Genomic DNA, 24,956 nt, shown 5'->3' on the forward strand with positions numbered 1-24,956 from the left:
TCATTAAGCTACTGTCTGTCGTAGGAACGATGCATTGCGTGATCTGTGTGCTCCACGGTAAATTACTCGAGGAAACTAAAATTGTTTAATTTATCTGAACACCTTTGGGCGGAGAGTGCCGCATAGGCTTTCTGCAACAAGTGTGCGCTCGCGAAACTTCTCGACCTGTGCGAAAGCACCGCATGTTTCGTGGTAGCGGCGACTGGAAGCTACTACGAGCCATCGTTAGTGAATCGTCGTCCTTGAAGAAGACTTTTGCGAAAGCTGACACTGGGGCCCACTCAGACTCCTGGGCATGGGCTGTGTGCCGTCCACACGTGTTTCGTCCAGTGTGCCCAGAGCGGAGAGTGTCATCGTTAAGGACACCGGTTCCATACCGACAACCCCGGTGCTGACAAACCCTGCCGGTGATGTTCAGGATAAAGAGGACGTATCTGACGGAGACCCGGCGGGACCGGAAGAAGTGCCAGAAGAGGAACCCAAGGAACTCTTTCAGGTAAGGACGCATGCTGTACATAGGGAAGACATAAGGCAGTTACAAGACACCCAAGCAAGTTGTTTCCGGTGGTTGGGCCAGTCGGCAGCCAGTTAGGTCACTTGATATCGAAAGAGAATTAAAACTTGCAATCGCTCTTGGTGCGCAGCTTGTAAATATGTGTTACCATGCGCTCCGTCCGATTAGCACGGGTCCCTATAAGTGGATGGATATGCATGTGTGGCTAGTAAAAATTAATCTATCACGTGACCACCTGCGTTTGCAAAACAAAGCGCTGCCCTTAACCATGCTGTGCACCGAGCCACGAACACTATGCTTCATGTGGTATCGCGCTTAAGATGCACTAAATCGATATTCAGTACGATTACTAAGCCCGCACAGGGATGCCCTCAGTTGAGGCGTTAGCAATATGCAGTGTGTTATGCAAAAACGTTTAGGCAATTTTTTGTATTAGAGTATCAGTTGTCCAAAGGCAGAGGCACATGCACTTTGTTTTGCTGGTTCAAAAGTGTTGTCCGATCCAAAAAAAATGTTCGATAAGCAGGCTCAGAATACGCTGATAACATTCTAAAGATTCAAACGATCGCATGAGTGTTCTCGCGCGCGAATGGTTTTTAACTGTGTAAGCGGATGCACCTATAGCGGAAAGTTCACTTTAATCACTCTATAGATGCTTGCTTTCCTTTAGTGTCACTTATAGCATGCTGTAAACCGGGACGTAGAGTCCGTTGGACCTCCAGTTCTGGTTATCTGGACTGTTTTGTCGGCGAAATTTGGAGCGTTCACCAGCAAAGTGGATATCGCGACAAGCCTCCGTACTGAAAGCAGCCCCTGAAGTAGCTCCCAGCTTGCTTGGGGCACTCTCGCGTAATGCTCAACAGTTGTTCTTAATCTTGCTCTTCTTCGAAGCTCACTGGATAAAGACGTACAACTTACCTACCTACCAACGCAGCGATGCATACAGTGCAGGCTATTCCTGGCCGCATACACACTGCGTCGCTGGTCACCGGTTCATCACGTGACTCACGTCGCGTTTTCATGCATGCTGTGCAGCCGGGAATGCTCAGCTGGGCGACAGCTAAGAATTTTAAAAGATCCTCGGGAAAGCACACATGCCAGGTTGTTTTTGCCCTCTGTTGGCGGTTTCAAGAACGGGGCTTCGCCAATGGTTCACTTATGGGCCACAACGCCCCTAAATAAAATTTAAGGGTGCCCATCGGTTGGCCACGATGCACAGGGGTTAAGTCTGTGAAAATCGCTTCCGCAATGAACGTGCTAAAGACAACTGTGCCCTTTATTTATATCCAGGTGCGCTCTGTTGTGCGAACGCAAAATTGGATCTGCGAAAATCTGGCGCGAATAATAATAATAATAATAATAATAATAATAATAATAATAATAATAATAATAATAATAATAATAATAATAATAATAATAATAATAATAATAATAATAATAATAATAATAATAATTGGTTTTGAGGGGAAAGGAAATGGCGCAGTATCTGTCTCATATATCGTTGGACACCTGAACCGCGCCGTAAGGGAAGGGATAAAGGAGGGAGTGAAAGCAGAAAGGAAGGAAGAGGTGCCGTAGTGGAGGGCTCCGGAATAATTTCGACCACCTGGGGATCTTTAACGTGCACTGAGATCGCACAGCACACGGGCGCATTAGCGTTTTTCCTCCATAAAAACGCAGCCGCCGCGGTCGGGTTCGAACCCGGGAACTCCGGATCAGTAGTCGAGCGCCCTAACCACTGAGCCACCGCGGCGGTTGGCGCGAATCTCTAGAAAGCATTTCTGCGCTAACACTTCCGAATTTTTCTCTTTTCCCGGGTGAAATACTTACAGCGAGAGGTGTGCTCTATTCGCGGTCTCCGCAAGAAAATGCAAATTACAACCCGAGCAATTGTCGGTTTTCGTACGCTTCCCTTCCCTAGCGCGTTATTACGCGTTAACGTAAGGAGCTCGTTCGGCTGAAAAACCGACATCGTCGTCCGTCGGAAAAAAAAAAAATTCGAGAAGTTTCAAATGAAGCTCACGAATTGGGGGAGGGTCCAAATGACGCAAAGATTGGCGAAGAAGTTTGTCTAATGCAGGTATTTAAAAATATAGAAGTAATTCTTAAAAATAAATTAGCCGGAACTGGGGCTCGAGCCCTCGCACTCTGCCTGCCAGGCGGGCACGCAACGCGTAGGCCACGAAGAGATTTTTTTTTCGGCATGGTATTTTTTACACGCGTTTGTACGCAGGAAAAAGCTACGGAAACTGGAAAGCAGAGTCATACGGGCACCTTCGCACTCGTAAGCACGAAACCACCAAAATAGAATGAAAGCAAACAAACAAAGAAATCGTTGCTGTGTCACATGCACTTTCACATTTCCTTTGCTTGGCCTCCCCGTGCACAAGACAGAGGAAAGGAAAGAAGGAGTTGGGAAGACTAGGTTTTGATCTCATCGCTGTTCGTACTAACACGGCAAAAATACATGGCCGTAGTCGGCTAATATTTTTTTACCCTGTCCATTGCCCTGGCAGCGAGCTTCCGTATTAACAAGATGGCAACGCATCAAGAAAGTTCATTCGCCGGTTAAACTGCCCATCATTCGAGTCGTCCACATTAACGGGCGTCGTATTAACGAAGCACGACTCCTGCCTGATGCCGAACCTCTTGCGATTCTTTCGTCACGTGACAAGTTAGCCCGGGCTCCAGTCTTACCGTGTGTATTGATATTTACGAGGTCAAGAGCTACGTACAACGATTCTATTCTCGAGACCAGACTATTTCGATTAGATCTCCGGCCATTGTTCATCCAAGGTGCATGTGGCGTCTGCTAAGGATTTCGTTCATCATGGTATTCGTGACGATCGTTGGCCTCTTTTCTGGTGATAAGAAATTGCCGTGCAGCGGAGTATTGTCAGGGCAAGGATGTAGCTCTCTACAATGTCGTGCCAAGTCCACCGATTCAAGTCAAAACAGCATCTCGCAGCCACGACACATTTAGTGCGTGGGGCCGACGCCAGTAATAATTATAGCAGACATAATCAATACTTATAAAATAGGCATAGCCGGGGTTTCCATTCCTTTTTGACCTCTTCCGGCAGAGTTATTCTTTTCAGCGCCGACATTGTCGGGATATTTTGAGATTAATATTATGATCCGCGGTGTGTTTGAAGCTTAAGTCGTTATTATCGGTAATTTAGGGATATGCGAAGCGGCTTCCACAGAGCTCAATAGGTGCGCCCGCACCTGACTACGCGGCAAGAATGGAGGCTTGCAAAAATCACTTGCCCTGTACAGTCATTTTGTGATGCTTAGTCAAAGCTACTGCGCTGCAAAAAGGAGCCAGTTTGGAAAAAAGAGCGCCAAGGGTAAAGTATCTAGGAAGGTCGAGAGATGCTGATTTATAGTTGCGGCCTCTGCTCCAACTCGTTCCACTTTTGAAGACAATAATTCGCTGTAACCGGCGCCAAAAAGAGCTTTATGAGGTTGCGACCACAACAAAGCCTGTTTTGATTGTCCCTCAACCATCCCACAACTAGCTTCGTGCGGGCGATAAAAATGCGGCTACTTCCACAGCCATGTTTGCGCGAAGAATCTAGAACCCCCAAAAGATGTGCGGCGTCTGGTGAAAAATTGAGCCTCGCCTAATAGCTATTACCCGTTGGCAATGCGCTAGAATCCCATCTTTTTCTGGGTTAATTCACAACAATTGATTGTAAAACATTTATTCGTCGGAAAGAGCTTGGTGCTAAGTTATCGCGTTTAGTGGTCGAGAGTACATAGCCCTTGACGACTTTTTCAGCCCACTCCGCCGGCATAATAACTTGCGTTCTGGGGTCAGAGATAGCCAGCACGGCCTCCCACCGCTCGAGAGAAGGAGCGGTAACTAGGTCACCCGGAGGTGGCTCTATTTTGCAGTCCCATAGGATATGATCGTAGTTTGCTCGTCAATGATAGTTTAAGTTCTCGGTTTAGATCTCCCGCCACTAAGTGTGATTTCTTGCACGCTCGTCAGATGGCGCTTCCATGCGCCTCTCAATTCGATAGCTATAGCGGTCACAATCTCGAGGAAAGCCGGTGTTCATCTGCGCCTTAAAAGAGCAGGCGGCCCACTTGCCAAGGGGTTGTGGTCACTCTGCGCTCCATGGCAGGTTGCCATTTTGATTCGTTTATTAGGGTTTAACGTCCCAAAGCGACTCAAGCTATGAGGGACACCGTAGTGAAGGGCTCCGGGAATTTAACCACCCGGGGTTCTTTAACGTGCACTGACATCGCACAGTACACGGGCCTCTAGAATTTCGCCTTCATAGAAATTCCGCCGCCGCGGCCTTGGTCGAACCCACGTCCTGGTAGCGATTTTGAAATTTCTTCCTACCAACCATACATTGCGCAGCAGCTCATTGGTTGATAGATAGGCAGCCTTCCGAAGAACTGTCGGAGTGAATGTAAGCCTTAAATAAACTCGGGAAGAGCAGCCCAAGACTTATGGCAGCTTGGAAAGAGTAATATGGCTATCAGAAACCCCACCCGTGGCTGCGTTCGCAACAGCCACCTGTCATTGCAGTGGCACATCATTTAACCACTGTACCACTGCTCCTGTAGTGTACAGCTTCCCGCGATCTATTATTCTATAGAAACTAAGGAGTACTTGCGTGGGAGAGATCTGTATTGGTATTGTATTGTACTCTTAAGGGTAAATTAAGCGTAGTCCAAGCTTTGTTGTTTTTTTTTTGCCGACGTAATTCCGGCCACTCGTTCAGACTTCGGCTCACACGTGCAAGTGCCTGAGTTCTCTTACTCTTGGGCTTATGTATGCGCGGATGGAAGCGTATGAAGGCAACGACATATTAAGCACAGCGCAAGAAGCTAGCAGCTTTTACTTGCGGGACTTTGGGGTCGGCGATTGCGCACTTGTCTAAAGCGACGGGCCGCGAAAGTAATGTGTTTGTCCCGTCACTGGTTCGAATTCCGCTCTTGGCTGTGAGGTTGTTAAAGTTTTTTTTATATTCCTTGGACGTCACACCTCCTCGAGCAACTAGTGATATTTATGGGGAACCAACACCACCGGGTTTTTCCTCCGATGAGGCTTTGAATGCTATCGCATCGTTATGCCACGTCTGCAGTGAAAGGGCTATGAAGTTTTCCAGCCATGTGTAGCTGCACGCATGTTCCTTCATTTCATGCCTGAAAATATTCACCTGTGTGGCCTCTCCGCTCCTCCTCCCCCTCCCTTCAGCGCACGGCAACTCCGAGGCCACAGACGGGACAGGAGCAGCAGACACAGAGCCCGGACTCAGGCGTGCACGAGCTGTACGATGAGTACGCCGACGTGGTCACTGAATTTTCGGCGCCAGAGAAAGTGCGTGCCGTCGAGCTGGACTTCAAGCCACTTCACAACATAGGTAAGCGGATCGAAGTGGCGGTCGAAATAGGTATACGTTCTCTACTCTGTCTCGGTGTCATGGCTGAGGTTGGAAACTCTCGAACAACGAAAAAAAAGGAAAAATAGTAAAGCTTTGTGGCGATTCTCGTGAATAAATTTTCGGTGTGCGAAACATATTGGTTCATGTTGATTCAGTAATGTGTCACTAGTGTTGTCGAATTACCTGCAGGAAAAAAAAGAAATGCGTTTGTTTATGTTAGTTTAATAAAGAGACCTTCATTCACTACGGAAATGTAGCGGAGTGCCACGTTCACATTTGGCTTGCGCAGTGTTAGGACGAAAGCGATGATTAGGCTGCGTAATCGTGACTGCACCGCGATTCATGTTGTTGCATGCCCCCAAACGATTTTTATTAAAAACGAATAAAAAGGTAGGTACTTCCACAGTCACGATCGAAGCCTCTGGGACGTTACTACTGGTTGTTCAAGTATGACGGGCAGATTCCGAAAGTTACCCTCAAGAACAAACCCTGTTTTTTACAGCCTAAACCGCGGTTTCGACTACTTCATGCATTCTCTCATTGAAACAACGTTCTGCACTTATGCAGATGCTAGAAGCACAGCTTTGTATGGACGGAAATTGTACGGAGAAAAGTTGCGGACGGAGTTGGGCGGAAATGCAGCCCTTAAAAGAGCGTAGACACCTAATTTTGGTGGCATGTTTTCTTCTTTACAATGATACGGCAGACTCTACTACGAATGAATCGCCATGTGATATTCGCCTACGACCGCCAAATAATTTATAATGTATTTTTTTTGTCATGCTGTTTTGGCTTCGGTTCCGACAGCCGAACGATGGCCGTGACGTCAAATAGCACTTCTGTGTCACGTGAGACATAAAAAAAACGTCCATATAATCGCGGCTTCATCGTTATAATTTACTGCAGTGGTGTAGTCAGCCTTCCTCAAGAGCCGGAATGACAGCGTTTGCAGAAGCAGCGATTATATTGCAGTCTTTTTATGTCTCACGTGACCTGTAAGCAAACGTTGACGTCAAAGTCCTCATTCGGGCTGTTGAATCCGAAACAGCACGAGAAAGAAATGAGATTATAAATTATTTAGTGGCCGTAGGAAAATACCAGGTGGTAATCCATGTATATAAAGCCTTACGCATCATTGCAAACAAAAAACACGCACCCAAAAGTTAGGTGTCTATACTCCTTTAAATGCATTCCTGCATTAAAAGCTATTGCAATGTAATCGCTATATTATATCGGCCCAAATATATTTAACTTTTGTGTCCTGATTTTCTGCCAGCTCCGAAGAGGAAAAAAGGGGAGTTGCATTCTGAAATACGTTTACGTCTCTACTGTGGTCTGGATATTTGTCAGAAAGACGAGAAACACGTGCCAGTTATAAAATCCCGCCAGGGAAAAAAAAAGGCGCCATAATTAATTTTCAAACTATTAAATCAGAAACCGCGTTGCAGCCGTTTCTAAACAGAGTTCTTCCCTAAACGCTTTGGAGTGAGTCATCATTATCATCATCATCCTGACTAAGCCCACTACAGGGCAAAGGTCTATCCCATGTCTCGCCAACCGTATGCCCGCAAACTTCTTAATCTCATCCGGCCACCTAACTTTCTGCTGCCACCTGCAACGCTTGCCTTCTCCTTGAATCCACTCCGTTACCGTTAAGGACCAGCGGTTACCTTGCCTTCACATTACATGCCCTGCCCAAGCCCATTTCATCCTCTTGATTTCGACTAGGATGCCATTAACCCGCGTTTGTTCCCTCACCCACTCTGCCCACTTCCGGCCTCTCAACGTTACACCTATTACTTTTCTTTCCATAGCTCGCGGCGTTGTCCTTAACTTGAGCTGCAGCCTTTTCGTTAGCCTCCACATTTCTTCCACGTAGGTGAGCACCGGTACGATGCAGCTGTCGTATATTTCTCTCTTGAGGGATGCTGGTAAACTGCCATTCATGATCTGAGAAAACCTGCCTTGCACTCCATTCCATTCTAATTCTGGGAAGCACACGTCCCCTTGTACATGGCATGACGTGACCCGTACCAACCCGGCGCGGCAGCTTTGTTCACTGGTGCAACTGCTTTTCTTCCGGCAGAGCTGGTCGTGGAAGGCAAGCAGTGTCCACGGCGCCTGAGTGGCAAGGAGCGGGAGAGACACGAGCAGCAGGCTATCCTGGAGAAGCTCAGGAACGAAGGCCTTGTCCTCCGGCCCGAGAGCAAGGCCTCCGGTGGACTAGCGTACGTACACGTTTCTGTCTCTTTGTTTAATACCCCTGCTACACGGGCGTTTCGAATGCCTTCGAACCGAATGTCATTCGGCTCGACTGTCGAACTTCCGCTGCTACACGAAGTTTTTCAACGGCATTCGGTTCAGGTGACTATCGAGTCGACGGAGCTCCGCGGGGACATTCCAGAATTTGGAATGCCTTCTAAACGCGAACACAGCCCGAACCGACCAATAGGCGTCGCTGCCACCCACAGCCGCGCGACTGCTTTCGGCTCTGTGGCTGCTCATCCCGATATCCGCTGCTCGCTTTTTCTTGCTGTTTGTTTAGCAAATTGCCCCTCTTCTGTCTAAGTGCTTGCAGATAATAGTACACCAATGAACATTTACCGCGTGAGCATGAAATTTCCCCAAGAGTGCGCCGACGAGGACGGTTGGTTGCACTCATACTGTTGTTTACATCGCTGCGTACGAACAGCTAGCGCTCGTTTGCATGACATAAAACGCATTCTGCGCTTGAGTTCTATTAAATAATCTCTTTTCATTTGTACCGGTTGTGTCCGTGCTTGTTAACGCAGTGCGACAATCTGTGGGAAGCCCCGATACGATCGCTCGCCTGAGAAACACTTGACAGCCAGGCTTCCGATATCGCGTACGACCGGCGCTTGTCGCTAATTGTCCCGGCTTCTTCCGGCGTGGCCAGTACTTTATTTTAACCTACTTTATCCAGAAGTATGATTGGGGACCATTCGTGCTATTTGAAACGCATAACTTGTTATCCACAAAATAGTAACGGCGACGAGTGCTGCTGGCCGTAAAGCAGTGCTCGGCGGTCTGCATGGGTAACACCGGGGCTTCCCGTTCATCGTATGCGCGCCCTGCGATATGAGCAATAGTTTATTTCAGATCACTGTTTTAAAAACTACACTCTTTGATCATTTACATTCGCTTAAACTTGTGAATTCGCTGTTCACAACCGCCGAATTCACAGACGTAACACTGCGGACTGGCTAGGCCTAGTCAACGCCGAAGGGAATGGAGTCGCCGTAGATTAAAATAATTTGGCAAGCGCTTATCGCTGGTGAGTGTTCAAGTGTGCCCATGTGAAATATACCCGCTCGTTTCACTTATTTTCAATACGGATAAGGTAGAAGCGCGAATATATTCACACCGTCTGCTCATCAGCGTGTTTTCCCTCAGCCGCCGGTATGCCGATGACATGAAGGGTGACGTCCGCCGATAGGATTCGTCGGTGTCGTTGGCCTAGAAAACTTGTGCCACTACAATCATATGCTGCTGTTGACCGTGACAGTGTCGTTGTCGCACCAGTGTGACCGCAGTGACCACCGCCATTGTCATCGTCGTTGTACACTGAAAGCGAGCTGAGCAAATTTCAAATGCGTTCGGAAAGTGTCGTGTAGCACCGCGGGAGTCCGAATGTCATTCCAAGTCTCGAATGCCATTCGACTCAGATGTCATTCGAACGTGCCCGTGTAGCACAGGTATAAGATAACGGAAGTGAGGTTGCAACATAGAAGTTTATGTGATCTTGCCTTTATTAACGTTTCATCTTGCGACGGAGGACAGCTTGTGGTAAATAAGACATTTAGGGCTAGTTGATTCCTTCAGTGTTTGGTTTCAACTCCGTGTTGGACGTGATCTTCCTTTTGTATTCTCATTTTTCGCGCGCAGTTCAAGCCAACGCTTTGGGTGACGGGTAAGCTAAGGGGCGAGGGGGTAAATATATCTACATGTATCCTCACGTTGCCTGTAATGAGCAAAAGATTGGTTAGGCAGCATGAATTACAATATATTTCTCGAGTCTATGTGTTCCTGATCCCTAGACTCATAGATTCCTGAACCATCGATTTTAGAACCGAACGAAGGAATTTCGCAGCAAAAAGCCCAACATTTTTTTTGTGGCCTTTGTCAATGCTCTGTTGTGTGGGCCTCTTCGCTTCCAGAAAAATGCAGCAACGTTTCAGGCCGCATATTTAGCTAAAGGCATGGGTGGCATTTGAGTTTCAATCAAAATTACAAACTTTGCAGTTACGTTACCTCCTGTAGTTCAAAGCTCTTTTATACAACGCAGTAAGCCTCGAATCTAATTGAGGGCGCCCCTTCTTTCCTCGTATTTCTTGAAAAGCTAATTGCGGGAAAGCACGATCAGTTCACTATTATTTAAGGACGCATAGAGATTGCAGAACCGTTTTTCAAAATTAGCGTTATAAAGCTGTGCATTGAATGCACACGGGCTCTCAAGGGGACATGATAAATAGGCCGCTCAGTGCACAAAAGGGAAAACGCGAACTCTAATTATCCTCAATCGATAGGCTACCGCGCTCCGTTGCGAAAGAAGAGCGCGAAAAAACACAAGGACGAGACGATAGGAAGACACATGACAAGCCGCTGACTGTCAACTGGTTTCATTCGCCATGGTACAGAATTCTAATACGCATGAGCGACTGGAATCGCAGGGAAATAAAGAAAAGGGAAAGGTTTACAAGCATACAAGAATAAACATGGCAAGCAATTATTCGCAATCATATTATTTTCAATTTCGCTATGAATCGTTGCAAGCTAGGCAACCTCGGGCTTCTTCCACCACAGTATAATGACAAAGGGGCGGTTTTACTGAAAGCGGAGCTTTTATCAACCAGAAAATGTTAAAAATGAAAAACAGGTGTCACCACCATCGAACATTTTTACAAGCAAACTGCGTGGCGTCAATATAGTTTGTTGGGCGCGGATACTTGACGCTAGTCTACAACGTCATTCAGCGCCGAATAATGACCTCAGAGTGCATGTTGGTCTCGACATAGAGAGTTTGAGTGCAGTAGCAGGAACTTTTTGTTCTTTTTTTATATCCAAAGTTAGCAGCAATTAAGGCGCATTTTGCTGCCGGATAAATATGAGGCTAGGCAAAAATGGCGTGAAAATCAATTTTTCATTGTGAATAAAACTGCGATGGAGTTGTCCTGGGTCTCTCGAAGTTTAGACCACGGGAAGAAGAAAAAGAATGAAAAAATTAAAGGGTGGCACAAGTAATTTACCTGCCATTAAGTTGAGTGCACTGGTATTGTACAACAGAATGGTGACAAATAAGCTAAAAAGTGAATTAAAAAGAGAAGAAAATGAATGACGCTAAAGACAAAATAAATAAATAGCTGAAATCAGCTAATCTAATCTCTTTCATATTTCACTTCCCGACATGCATAATGCCTGTGTTCCTCGATGCAAAACGAAAGCGCACATATGCGCTGCGCGTTTTCCTTTCTACATCTGGCTGCGGATAGAATCGTTTTCTGCTTTCTTTTACCGTTGTCACCAGTTCACTCTTTTCTGGGACCATCACAACTTTCTTAATCTCTTATGACTGATGCTCGTGGTTGTGGCTGCTATAACGTCATATTTGTATATTCATCAAGTCAGAAATAATTGTGCATGTGTTGGATGCTGTTGAGTATTTGTGCACCTCGGCTTTCATGTTTCATGGGTGTTTGCTGAACCTTATATAGTTGTGGTACTGCGTTTTCTTTTGCAAGTATATTTTGTAACGCGCCGATGCTCTGGTTCTAACTGTTGTTACCGCCATGACTGCGATTTTATCTTTTGTGGCTTGTTTGGAGAGAACAATTAAAAAAAAAACTTTCGGAACACTTAACGCACTTTCAGAATAAATTGTCATAGCATCAGTGCTCCTCATGGTTACGGCTCTGGCGTTTCTAGGCCTTGTATCTGGTTCTAACCGAATTTTTCCCGCCATTTTTTCTTGCTTCTCTTTCTTTTCTGCTCGTTCCTGCTTCTTGCGTCTTCTCTCTCTTGCTTATCGTTCTTCTTTCTTCCGTGGGCAAGATGTGATGACGTCGCAAGGTCACGTAACCTCTCTCGACCAATGAGAGAATTTCGGGGCGCACGCCGTCATATTTGCGGAATATGGACTCTAATGCTATCGCATCCAAATTAGTTGAAACACGTAGTTCATCGCACGAGGGATGGTGGCATTCGCTGCGACGTACGAAGGTTATGGGCGCTGCCATCTAATTCGTCACAAGCAAAAGATCAGCTTTGAAACAAAACTTTCAGTCTGAAGCATATTTGAGAAACAAGGTTAAAGCTGGAAAATATGCAACAGCTGAGAACTTGTATGCGTCGGGTGTTGAGTAGCTTGTACTTCATTGTTTGTGCAGGTTCGAGCTGGTGTCCGCAGAGAACGAAGAGAAGCCTTCGAAAGGGGGCAAAGGGCGGAAACTGCCTCCTCTGCTTCAGAAGAAGAAGAGGAGAGGGAAGGAGAAGGGCGGAGTCACCAAGGAAAGCATCCGCGACAAACTGGAGAAAGCTGAAGACCGACGCCGGGTGAGTGGCCATAATATACTCTAAAGCCCCTACATAAGCCCCTATTTTTTTTTAAGAAACCTTGTTGGGCACTTTTCCCTATTTGAGCGGAAATAAAGAAGACGTGATCGGGCATCAAGTTGCTTTGAGGAAGAAGATATTGGTCTGAGCGCGTGAGGCGGGGAGGAGGTAACGGATGCACCACTTGGTGCGGGAGGGAGTCACAGCGCGCCAATGAGATAAGGAAATCATCGGACATTAATTGACCATTGCAAGCGCAGCGCAGAGCTGAGTAGAGAACATTAGAAGACTTTTTATCCTTTACTTAGCGTAACTGGTTTGATGACGGTGATCAAACAATTTTGTGGGCTATTTCTTGTGTTTCTTGAATGCATCGTCGTACTGCGCGGCTCTCTGGAATGTATATTTTTGCATCCTTGAAAACTATGTTATACCAGTGCCGCTTTGGTTCCTAACGCCATTTTCAGTGGTTGTTTACTGCGAAAGCAGTGCTACTATACCCTCCCGCTCCTCCCCCACCCCCGACCTGGAATTTGGTGTCTACTGAAGTGAAGCCTCAAGCCCAAGAGAGGACCTCCACCTCAGCTCTGCAAAAACACCACCCGGCAATCACTTTTCTAATTCACTCCAGTAGCTTGGAAGCTGCACACCCTCACACCGCCATCTTCGATCCATTGCGCACCCTACCCCGCCCAACTTACCTCTTCACAAGCGCCACCCATCCACCCCCTGCCCACTCCCCAACTCTACATTGCAGAAGCGACACCACCCATTAGCCAAACTACCTCCACCATTCAGAAGGCCTCCACCCACTAGAAGGCATAGTAGCATTTTAACAAAAAATTACCAAAGAAACTAAGCTATTGCTTAGTTAAACTGTCCGACTAGAGCCGTCATTGGTCGCTAATATGACGTAGCGGCTGCTTAAGGCCGATTCAGACGGCGAACCGTTGGCCGGCAGCCCAAGTGCCACGCGACGTCCCACTTCCGATCCGTCTAATGCACTCCTGGCCAACAATGTCGATATTCTAGCAGGGCGAATGACCGCGGGTATGCCTTATCCGCTGATCACCAAGTCGAAAAATCACTTATAAATGGTTTAGACATGGACGCACCCTTTCTTCCTACGAGGGGCAGGCAGAAAGAAGCCTTATAGAACGAACGTGGAGCGTCACGTAACGCCTGGTCCGCGGGAAAACAGTCTGTTGTGTGAATCAGTCGTCTGCACTGACGCCTCCTTCACTCTTACTGCTGAGTGGCCTTCCTCTTTCAAACCCCGTCCGAGATCGCAGTTCATGGCTCGCCTCCCCTGGCGTAGAAGGCTTGGTCTATGTGTGTGCGTGTGTGCATGTGTTTGATAATTTTCCACTGATCCAAAGATTCAAGTCGTCGTGCTTATTAAGGGCAGAGGAGGAAGGTTGGGTGGGTGTTATCCCCTCTGGAGAATAGCAGTGTGTGAGGTGTCAGCACACCCAGAGCACCTGGGAGATTGCAGCGGATCTGGGCAACTTTCGGGCAGCTTCTGGGCCTTCCTACGGTGGGTGCACCTCCAGGAACTTGCCAAATTTTACGCATCACGCTTGAGCGAAGGCCCAGGGTGGGCTCCGTATAACGGCTGTCGCCGTACAAGCGACGGCGAAATCGAATTCAAAGGCGCAATGCCCTCCAGAAGCATAAGTCACCTGCCTTCCCACCCACTTATTTAGGGCAACCCAACCACCTGCTTATCCACCGCCACCCTTAACCCATCTAGGCCCCCTTTCACACTCCCAAAAAATTTTGTTGCCTAGGATGAGAGTTGAAGCATTCAGTAAAGTAAAAGTATCAAAGTAATCATCGACTGTAAGTCCAACTGCTTTCCCAGAATTGTTACATCAGATGTCTGAGCGTCCAATAACTTCTCCCTCTGAAGTGACGGCCTTGTTGTAGCCAGAAGGTCCTTAATATGTTGCACAATTTGCTCGCGCTAATGAACAAATCCGCAACATTGTGGACAGCGCTCTCATTGTGCATGCTTTTGTTAAGAGGGATGGAGCAAGATCGCAAACTTCGAAAGAAGTACTGTCTTGAACTAAACCACTGTTCTTTCCATTCTAATTATTCCAGCAACAAGTTGAAGAAAAAGTAAGAAAGGCCAAGGCTTTCCTCGAAGAAACAGCTGTCCCGAAGAAACCAGCAGAGGAAGAGCCGGTGACCAAGCACTCTGTGAAAATGGCTTCCAAGACAGAGACCAGGTGAATGGAAGAGTGCGCATGGGTGGAACCCGCCGAGTGGGGTTTTCGCCTTGTCGGGAATTAGCGAGCACGCTAATTCTCAAAATGCCACTACGGGGTATAACCTAGTCCTTCACCGCAAAACAAATGAAAATGCTCTCCCCTGCTTGACAAAACCTGCATCATCAAGAAATATTTCAACCAGCATGCTCGAGAAATCTGGCAAGCTTTTATCATCAATAAGAAAGGTCACAGTTGTGTCAGTGCGCCGTCTATCACATTACTTTCAAAAGAAATCGCTTTTCTTGGGAATCAGTCCTGATACTCGCCAGCCGCCTCCCTGATGTGCCTTTACCCGTGTTGGTGTTCTTCTTGTCCGTTTTCACCAGATCATCTCCTTTTTTGTGTCGTTTTATCGCCCCCTTTTTTCTCCTTTTGAAATGAGCACGTGCCATTCGTCCCGCCACTTACTCTCATTTCATCCTTGATACCCGCCTGTAGCAGTTTAAAATTTTTTACCCTTGTTATCGTTTTTATTCTTTGTTTTCTCCCAGTCACCATAATAATGTTAATAATAATAACGTCACCTTTTTGCCGGTTCACCTCTTGTTGAGTTTCCTTTGTCGTGAGCTGAGCACGTCGCTTTTTTCGCGCAGCAAGTTGATGCTGCTGTTCTTGATTGCGGGGTTGGGGTATGCACACATATCTGTATCTGTGAAATAAACGCCAGTTTCTAGTCAGCGCCTGTGCTGCGCTCTCGCTTCGTCATGTGTTAGCGCTGTTCCCAACAGTATCGCTTTAAATTGAGGAACAACGAGCGAACTGTCAAAGCTGTCGCCATTGTCAATATCAGCGCCGAACAAGTCTAAGAGAGTGTTTGGTATGACCATTGCGTAGCTTTGTGCATTACATTAGACAGCCATGATTGATATTGGTAGTGTATTGTCATAGATTGCACTGAGCAATATCAATCAAGGTGTGTGAGGATTTACCTGCGGCTGGCAAGACGAACAGCGTACTCCGGTTTTAACCATTCCCACAGAAATCCTGTAAATAGATTTGTAGTCTTCGTCCCGATATACCTTAAAACAGGCATAATGCTACAAAATTTTTTAATGACATCATTTGCCATTTGTTGCTATCGGCACCGCCGAGTTGTTCCGTTATTTGTAGGTGCAAGTCAGCCTTATAGAAAGTTCGTTTAGGACAACTTCACTCTGCTCGTCCATCGTCCACGGCGTGTCAATATATTCAAGTGATGGTGTGGTGAATATCGTATATGTTGCGAAAACGCAGTGCTAGTTTTTTTTTGTTTAATTGTTCACTGCCTACAGACAAGATATTTTGCTGCCAGGAATTTTCCTTAGGGACACTGCATCGATGTTGACGCAGTTGCTGGTATTTGATCTAACAGCACTCTGACTGATTGCCTAATGTGTAAACACTCTTCAAAAGGCTTTCGCTTAAGAATGGTTGCCAATGAAATCTTGTACTCACTCCTCTCCTCCGCTTTGTAAAACACTCTCGTTAATATGAACGTGGCCAACAGTTATGAAATCAAGAAAAGCATAAGGGAGGGTTTCTTTAGTAAATTTGTGATGTTGAATCACGAAAAATTAGTAGTGCATAATAATTTCTTACCTCAAAAACAACTTGTCACAAAGTGAAAGGAACTAAACACATCCCGGCAGCAACATATGTAGGAATTTTTTTCTGCATTCTAATAAATTCTTTCTTTATGTGAGAAATTGTTGTACAGTTCCGCGTTTTCATGAATCAACGTTAAAAAGTAAAGAAAAGAAATATTCTCCTATGTTTATGTGGTTTCGAGGACTTCCTCTGTATGTACGCCATAACAAGCCCCTCATTTCCCTGTCTTGCCAGTCAGCACTCTCATGAAGGCCTTTAGGGATGCTATGGATAACAAAATCGTCATTACTGCCGCATTGCTTAAAGGACTGGTTCACGTGTTCTGAAGGCAATAAGAACTGGGCCTTTCCGTAGCTGACAGCGCTACAGCTATCAATTTTGCTTCTTTCCGAGGAAACATGTAGCCCGACCAAGACGGGGACAGGTGGGACACTTGTGCGCAGCGCTAACTTCCACGCTATCAACCAGTGCTCGAAGTTACCGCTACGTACTATTGGGGTGAAAAGTATAACTGAACCCCCCTCCCTCCAAGTTCTGAACCTTCCCTCACTGCATATGAGCGCCGCCTGGCAATGCTGTCCTGGTGTCAAGACCAACGCAGTTTAATCTCGACCTCGATAGTAGATATGTCCTATCTGTCCCTATCTTGGTCACTCGACGTATTTATTCGTATTATGCGCCACCAAACCAGGTGTCTACCCTTTCGCTTCAAAAAAAGAACGAAAAATACTTATTCGCGCTCTTATCGCAGCTATCATGTTACTCCATCAAGTGACTCTCCATGATTCCTAATATTTGTTTATCGGCCTTTCGCCCTAACAGGGAGAAGAGACTCGAGCAGATGGTGCTGAAGCTGCGCGCCAAGGAAGAGCACGCCGAACGGGTTAGGAGAAGGAAGCTCCTGCGACAAGCGACCATACAGGACTCCATGGAGATACCGGCCTAGCATTGGGGCCACGCGCGATGCATCATATTCGGGCAGTCCGCTCAGCATGTCATGAAAAAAAAAGACAGTGCGGTTGAAGAAAGCCTGTGTATTCGCATGAGAATACAACCGCCAGAAAAGACCAACTTTCAAAGCGAAGCGCTGAAGAGCTTCCTGAGAGAGGGAGGTCATGTGAATTGAGCGCTCATTTTGTGTAATTTACCTCGCGTGTTCTGTCTTTAGCGTTGGTAACGTAATTCATAAGGGCATTACCAAATCGTACCGTAGCAATGACGTAGCTTCATTACCCTCTATGGGAATCCATCTTAAGAAACAAATGCGGTCAAGTGCAGTTAGCGTTTGGATACCATCAAGATCTGGCCGTTGAAAAGCTCGCATCTTTTGGTTTGATTTGGTTTTATGGGGTTTAGCGTCCAAAAGCGACTCAGGTCATGACAGACGCCATAGTGGAGGGCTCACGGTAATTTCGCCCACCTGGGGTCCTTTAACGTACACTGACATAGCACAGTGCACAGGCCTCTAGCACCCTATCTCCTGAGCCAGCGCAGCGGCTTGCTGCTTATGTTGTGGTGTTACAACACTGGAAATTAAGATTCAGAAAAGCTGAATACTGAATATGAAGAAGGCGTTATGACCGGCGCTGGCTTTTAATAAAAAAAGACTCTTGCTGATAGATTTGTTTTCATTATGGTCAGTGGGCCTTTTTGATAAATTAGGGCTCTTGCTGAAAGAGTTTATTATATCTTGGGCGGGGAATACAAACGGCAAGGGATTGCAAAAAAAAAAGGCGACCAGAACAATCTGGCTAATGAAGCTTAATAGCTTGATAAGAAGGGACTGGCTCTGACATTACGACTAATAAATAGCGTATCGTGATGTAATGTTTCTTTCACACTGTAAAGGTTTCAGTTGCCAATGAGCGTACGTGAATATACACAACCCAATAGAGCCGTCGTCCCCTGAATGCACAGGCGAGCATTTAGACATAGGTTTTTTCTACCAGGGCATACCGAGGAAAGGAACAATGTTGTGGGTTGTGCTGCCGTCGTTGTTGATATACCAGCCAGTTTTGAAGGGCCAGCCGCAGTAGTATTTCTTGTATAGTCTATGAATAAATTTATAGGAAACCGCCTGTGTGAAAGACTTTAACTGGAACGCCTTGTGTGTGTGTGCCTTCATGTGTGCACGTTCCTTTTTTTTTTTGCGATTTCCTCTCTGTCATCTTTCTAACCCCTATCCCCCATCCTCAGTGTAGGGTAGCAAACCGGAGACTCACATCTGGTTAACCTCCCTGCGTTTCCTTTTCATTCTCTCTCTCTCTCTCTCTCTATAGGAAACGGCATTACGCGCATGTCGCACAGGCATCTCATCTCCCTAAAGAGGAATAAAAACTTCGTTATGTTACGTTAATGAAGAGTAGTATGGTGGACTTCTATCTTCAGTCGCACTTGTCTCCAGACTGCAAGTAGACGCGAGGTCTGCCTTCTTAGTAGTCTGTATGAGAGGACCTTTGACTAGCCTTCTTTAGTCTATATGAAATGACATTTGACTAGCCTTCTTTAGTCTGTATGAGAGGACCTTTGACTAGCCTTCTTTAGTCAAGGAAGCCCTGGTGGATGAAAACCCGATCAGGGATACGTGGTGGACAAAGAGGCTGGATAGTGTTGCCAGCACGTACTTGCCATAGTCGCAGCTAAGCGTTGCTTTGGCCTGATGCAATCAATCAATCAAAACAACTTCAAGAAAGCCATCGGTATCGAAATACATACATTTAAACCTTAGGGGCTTGTAGTGAGTAGCCCGTCATGTACAGTACTCACGGATTGAAATAGGACATTCGGAGCGCTAGCCTTGCAGTGCCACGCAGGCATGTGGTAAACCACAGGCCGGCTGATTGGCTACTGGAAGGAACAATTCTGCTTTGTAGATGTTCTCCCTCTCACGCCATACCACAATGCACCACCTTGGTTCCATGAGCGTCTACGGGCGGCGCTCCATGAAGCGACGGCCACGCGCTCCGAATGTCCTATTTCAATCCGTGAGTACTGTACTTTTCTTTTTGCGACCCTGCTTCATAGTGCAACATTCTTGCTTCGGTCGTAGCATCCCGTAGAGTAAGGCACGTTCCTCTTTTGACGCCATAGAATTTTTAAAGCGATAGCTTAAGGTTCCCATTCAGCGGAATATGTGGCATCCCTTTGGCAGCGTCCGGCGTTGTTGTGTCATGAAACCCCGGATTGGTCGAAAAGGTATGACGTCACACGTGGAGCGGCGAAGTTCGCAAGGTGATTAAAAGTTTACATAAGTTGTGATTACAAGGTCCCAACATGAGTCATTACAGCATGCAAGTATATAAAGTAGATCACTCGCGCAGAAAAGAAAATTGGAGTAATTAATGCACAATCGAACCCCTGAGCTCGAGGTCACACCAGCCCGTTTGTACGGCTTCGTTAAAGTGGGGTTTTATGTGTGTGCCGTGTGGCCTTTCAGGTACTGTGGTAGCTTACAACTTTATGCTAATGCGTACGTGTGTGATTATAGAGGATTTAACGGAGTTGTGATCCAAGGAGTAGCAAAGTGCATATTGGCAAGGGGTGAGGGTACTCGAGCGACTGCATGCATATGTCACGTGACATTGGCGTCTCTCATAATCTGGTAAGATTAGTAAAGCACGTGATCGGGTAGTATGCTAATGAGATCCAGTAGAGCCGCTGACGGGACCGATTAACGCTATCGCGTCATACCCATAAAGCCGGAGGTTAAGTCTCCACCGAATTTCGTTTTGTTACATACGCATATGTACGAAATTTTAATTGAAAATTCACAGGAAACACTGTTTTCAAAAGGAACAAAGGAAAACGGAGGTGATCACTTACTTGTGTCAGCTTGGTGCCTGGACTTGCGAAGCCTGCCACATAGCGCCACGCATGTGGGTATGCTAGGCATTGAAGCAGCTTCGGCAAGGTTCACAGCATAGGAAGAAACTGGGACGCAGAGCAGCTCTTTTCCAAACCTTTTTACTCAACAGCTGGATTCATAGTAGGCGCATGGACACTCGAGAATGCCTGTTACACACATGTATACTTTGAAAACACTGCCAAACAATGGAGGCGGTTCAATTTTGTCGGCCGAATCGGGGTTGAACGTTTCGGGTATTGTGACAAAACACACAAGTCAAGAAAGATAGAAAAAAAAACTGGAAACATCTCGAGGTTTACATACGTTGATAAGCAGCCTGGGTGGGAGACCGGAAGTAAAGGCGAAAAACACACATATTTGTGAACATCTGCAAGAAGCTTGAAGAGAGCAGGTGACAACGCATTCGAGTGATTATTCGCGGATATTGCCAACGTTCTGAAGAAGCAAAGGTGTACAGATGACAAACGGTATCTCGGAAACAAGCGTCCGGGAAAACAGAAACACCCACGATACATACGGTCCTACGCAAGAGCATGTGTTTATGCATGTATACCTGTGTATATTATCACCAGCTCGGCGGCCACAGCTATCAGATAATCTGCGTGTGTGTACGACAGGAAACAAAAACTCAACGAATGATGGCATGGCGTCTTCAGTTTTTTTTTTCTTCATCATGCGGCTGCACGCAAGGCTATGTACACAGAAACTACCGGAGAGGCAGATAAGATAGAGAGATGTTGAGAGTGAGCGCGGGCGATTCGGTATTTGTTTAACATGTATAAGAAAGGTCTCTCAACGGCACTTGCGACACTCAAGAGTTTCGGTTTAGTTTATCGGAAGTAGACTAAACGGGTCCGGGTAAAGAGATATAGACGAAGAGTAGCAGGAGCAGTGTGACGGCTCTACAGAGGCTGTCCCAGAGACATCGTTGTAGGCATATTTACTGAGAGGTCCACAGTGATTATCGAGCGTTAATGAAGCTAGAAATGATACAGGCTAATTGTTAAAGCTTTCTTTCAACAGACACGCGAGCCAATTTCCGAGTGAGTGGAACAGTCGCCGAGTCCTAATTGAGGTTATTATAGTGGCTTTTTTTTTGGCGTCCACATCTTCAGGTAAGAAAAGCAGAATGAAGAAAATGTATTCGTTTTTTTCGTGCCATGCCCTGAATGAGTGTGCTCAACTCTTCCAGTTGCGTTAGCGTGTATTCTGCAAGAAGCCTGTGAAAAAACAACTAGACACGCTATTGCATTTCCCGATAAAACTGGACTAAATGCAAGAGGACATTAACAAGAAGTGCTACAAGGGCAAAAGAAAAAAAAATATGTAGGCATCGTTTGCTTGCATGTGGAGCAAAAAATAAAAAAAAACTCCTTCTTGATGAGCAAGAAAATAACGTCGATGCACAAAGGCAAATGACGAAAATACAGGTGTTTGAATTGTACTGCATTTTAAACGCTGCTGCGTCCGCCTCGTGTGGAAAAGCCGCCCCTTGATTGAGCGCTCAAGGGCGAACGACTTCAATCAATTAAGTTTGTGGTTTGCGTTTTATCGAAAGAAAAATGAAAGCCGTGGCCTGAAATTGGGATTTATTGCTAGTGTGAAGTAAGTTATGTTTGCAAAGTTATGAAATTATCATTCTCAGCCCCTTAATTAAAACAATATTTGTCATCGGAGATTAAGTTACATAAAATTTAATGCTTCCCGAATGCAGCAATTTGAGTGTGAATTACTTATTTCAGAGAAAAATTTATCTTTACACGGTTTCATCCGATTCACGCACACTCCGTCGAACTGACGTGTTCGCTCGACGCAACTTGAAAAAGGGGCACTGGTGGTTGCAAAATGTTAGGCGTCGATTGGAAGAAAAAAAAAAACGCCAGAGGAGACGCGATAATAGAAGGAAAAATATTGGAGATGATCAAAAGGCGCATACGCACTTCTTCATATGCCTTGTGTCTTCTGGTGTGTCCCCTAGCACTTACAAGCTCAGCACGTGTAACCAAATTCGCCTAATCTCCGCATTACTGAGCTTGAAGAAATTCCTAAATTTAACGGTTCACTGCCCATCCCTCGTTATTATAAGAGCAAATATTAATCGCGCATCTCTTGCCTCGTACACTTACCTGTTACGGGTTCACTAATTCCTCATCTCCACCGTGGTGTCAGGGCACTAACATGTTACAATTTCGACTATTTTAGAGCCCCTGCCATGCATTGGAACAATGTCTCTGGGTAGCCAGCCTCCGTAGGGCGCCGATAGGTAGACCCGGTATAATAATCTAGCGCGGCTAGCCCCCAGGCCAAGCGGATCACAGTTGGCGGAACCACAACATGACAGAAGGGCGCGGGCCTAGAGGGGGCGCACCATTACGCGTGATATGCCCTAGAGCGACAGTGGCGGTACAGTATAGGCTAGAACTGTCGACGCGAGAAGAAAAAAAAAACACAAAACAGCGGAAAAGCAAGGCGCTAGATAAAACCGTATCAAGGTGAATAGCGACAACAACAAATCCGGACGCCTTGCTTTTCAAGAGGAGGGCACATTGCATGGTTTTCCAGTTCTGGGTCCAAGGGCGACACGCACACTCACACACAGCGGCGTGCCGAACCACGGTGGGAAATGAATGTTCCTTCAGGACCACTATGCGGAAGTGAGAGAGAGTTCTTTGAGCAGAGGGTATATAGGTGGCGCTCGCTCGCCTTGCTGGGGCCTTATCGTTCTTCCCTACTCCCAGTTCATTATCTCTCCATTCCCTCTCCTCTCGTCTTGACGCAGAGGGCGCTCGTGGCGTTGCGGAGAGACGTCTCTTCTACACTTTCCTTGTTTCGACGTCCTCCTGCTTCTTTCTGTATTCTGTCTCAGCGTACCGTCAGTCTCTTGCCAGCTGCGTTCGGCGTGGACTGTTGCATCGCACACGTTGAACACGCAAGGTCAGTGCGGCGAGCTCCGCGGGGATGTAGGTTACACTGGTGCAGCGAGTCTGGAAACGAGGGCTGCTTCAAGTGGGGGACTTCGGCTATGACGCGGTGCGAAGAGCGGCGGCTTTGGCTTGCGTTTTTTTATACATCTGCTTCTTGCTGCTGCAGTGATGAAGTCACGTGACGTGTCTTCGTCAAAGGAGAGTGAGTGCGTAGACACACGTGCCCAAACCAACAGGCTTGAGAACATTTGTCGCGTACGTACGCGGGTTCGGAGCGTGTTTTGGAGGGCTGCAGGTTGCGCTTGACATCGCGGGCACAATTTGGTTCGCGGTGTGTTACGGCATTTCGACGAGGTTTGTATTGAAAACGGGAGCGAGCTCAGACATCGATTCCATTCGCACGATCAATGCACAAACTAACAGCAAAAGAGCCATAGATTCCAGGGGCCATTCGACAGCAGAGATACATAGCACTTACACATAGCTTACTGCGTGACAAGTGCGCAGATTTTTTTTTACGAGTAGCGACAAAGGGTGCCGGTTTTTTAATAACACACTCCACAAGGACGTGAAAATTCATACGCCTGTATGCGCCAGTTTCTCCGAGTGCGGCACACAGCTTTCTAGGAGATACCTTCAAAGACGTAGTCTAACGTGTCACTAATACCATGACTGCAAACATTACGAGTAGTAGAAAACTGATTAGTATGGACAGATAACCCTTTTACTCCATCTGTCATAAAATTATGGCAAAATTACACAGAAAATGTTTTACTAACGTCACAAGTTGCTGCGTTTATGAGCAATGCCCTTAATTTTGCAGGGCCGCTTTCAGGTTTGAAGCCTCTGAGATTGGTTTTATTCTTTTCAAATGAACCAGGCTATTACCTCTTTTTTCTGAGTAGGAGAAACAATCCTACCAGCGTATAGCGAACGTGGAGAATTCCATTATGAATGGTGCTTGCAGGGCTTGCGAACTGCATAGTGACGTCAGCAGAGTTCAGCTTCAATGTTACGTCGCGACGTCACCAGAATTATTGTCCGAAGAGAATAGTCAGCGAAATATCTCCTTCTTGTCTAATGACCCCTGGATCGGCACACAGGATAGACATTTGCTAAGGAAAGTAAGTACATGGGAATCGCTCGACAGCAGCACAATTCGTATGAAACTTTACCGCCACGGAATATGCGAACGAACGCTTAACATAGCGGCATAATTACGTTTAGCTCATTTCTGTGTATCGAATGCATGCATACAGGGACAGTCACAGTCTTTCCTGATGAACTAAACACAAGTATTGCATTTGAGAACAATAACAATTTGTGCCCAGAGTTTCATGATCTTGCGTCGCGAACGGAACCGTTCGACAGGAGCGTTTAGCTCGCCGAGAAAGCGATATCATAGCACGCATTCGACAGACGCTAAATAGGTTTGTTCTCCAGGATTGAAGGCCATTGCAACAAAACTCAAGCAAGCGGAGGAGCGACACTCAGAGTGATCATGATGCAAGCACAAATGGAGCAGTACAATTTATATTATAGCGATATTTCTTCGGGCAAAGACCTTCAGCACGCGTTCGTTCCACGCAATGCCTGAATTAAACGATGGGAACTGCAGGGATTAGGCCACAGGGTTGCGGAATGTAGAGTATGCAGGTTACACAATTCACTCAGTCGACAATGTAGCAGCACGCAAGAGGCAAGCGCTGGTAACATCACCAAGGAAACAGTTGTGCGTAGGCGGATCACAGGACGTCAGTGACTTCATACGCACAAGTAATGCACGGGGTGTTGACATTGTGTTCTGTTACCATT

At 46.4% G+C, this 24,956-nt stretch overlaps 1 protein-coding gene across 1 annotated transcript; it reads left to right on the forward strand.

The window, feature by feature from the left end:
- Positions 1–295: 295 nt before the first annotated feature.
- Positions 296–17,663, forward strand: LOC144106269 (uncharacterized). Its single transcript, XM_077639031.1, has 6 exons — positions 296–496; positions 5,733–5,898; positions 8,006–8,147; positions 12,324–12,489; positions 14,596–14,723; positions 17,175–17,663. Exons 1-6 carry the CDS (start codon positions 296–298, stop codon positions 17,296–17,298), a joined length of 927 nt encoding a protein of 308 aa, XP_077495157.1. The 3' UTR covers positions 17,299–17,663.
- The last annotated feature ends 7,293 nt before the right edge of the window (positions 17,664–24,956 follow it).

This window comes from Amblyomma americanum, chromosome 10 (genome assembly GCF_052857255.1).
Source record: "Amblyomma americanum isolate KBUSLIRL-KWMA chromosome 10, ASM5285725v1, whole genome shotgun sequence".
NCBI classification, from domain to species: Eukaryota; Metazoa; Arthropoda; class Arachnida; order Ixodida; family Ixodidae; genus Amblyomma; species Amblyomma americanum.

What these genes read in the sequence shown, in the direction of transcription:
- LOC144106269 (XM_077639031.1), top strand. Translation starts at nt 296, where the DNA reads ATGGGCTGTGTGCCGTCCACACGTGTTTCGTCCAGTGTGCCCAGAGCG. An exon ending in CAAGCCACTTCACAACATAG is followed by an intron (nt 5,899 to 8,005) that starts GTAAGCGGATCG and finishes TTCTTCCGGCAG; the next exon opens with AGCTGGTCGTGGAAGGCAAG. An exon ending in GCTTCCAAGACAGAGACCAG is followed by an intron (nt 14,724 to 17,174) that starts GTGAATGGAAGA and finishes TCGCCCTAACAG; the next exon opens with GGAGAAGAGACTCGAGCAGA.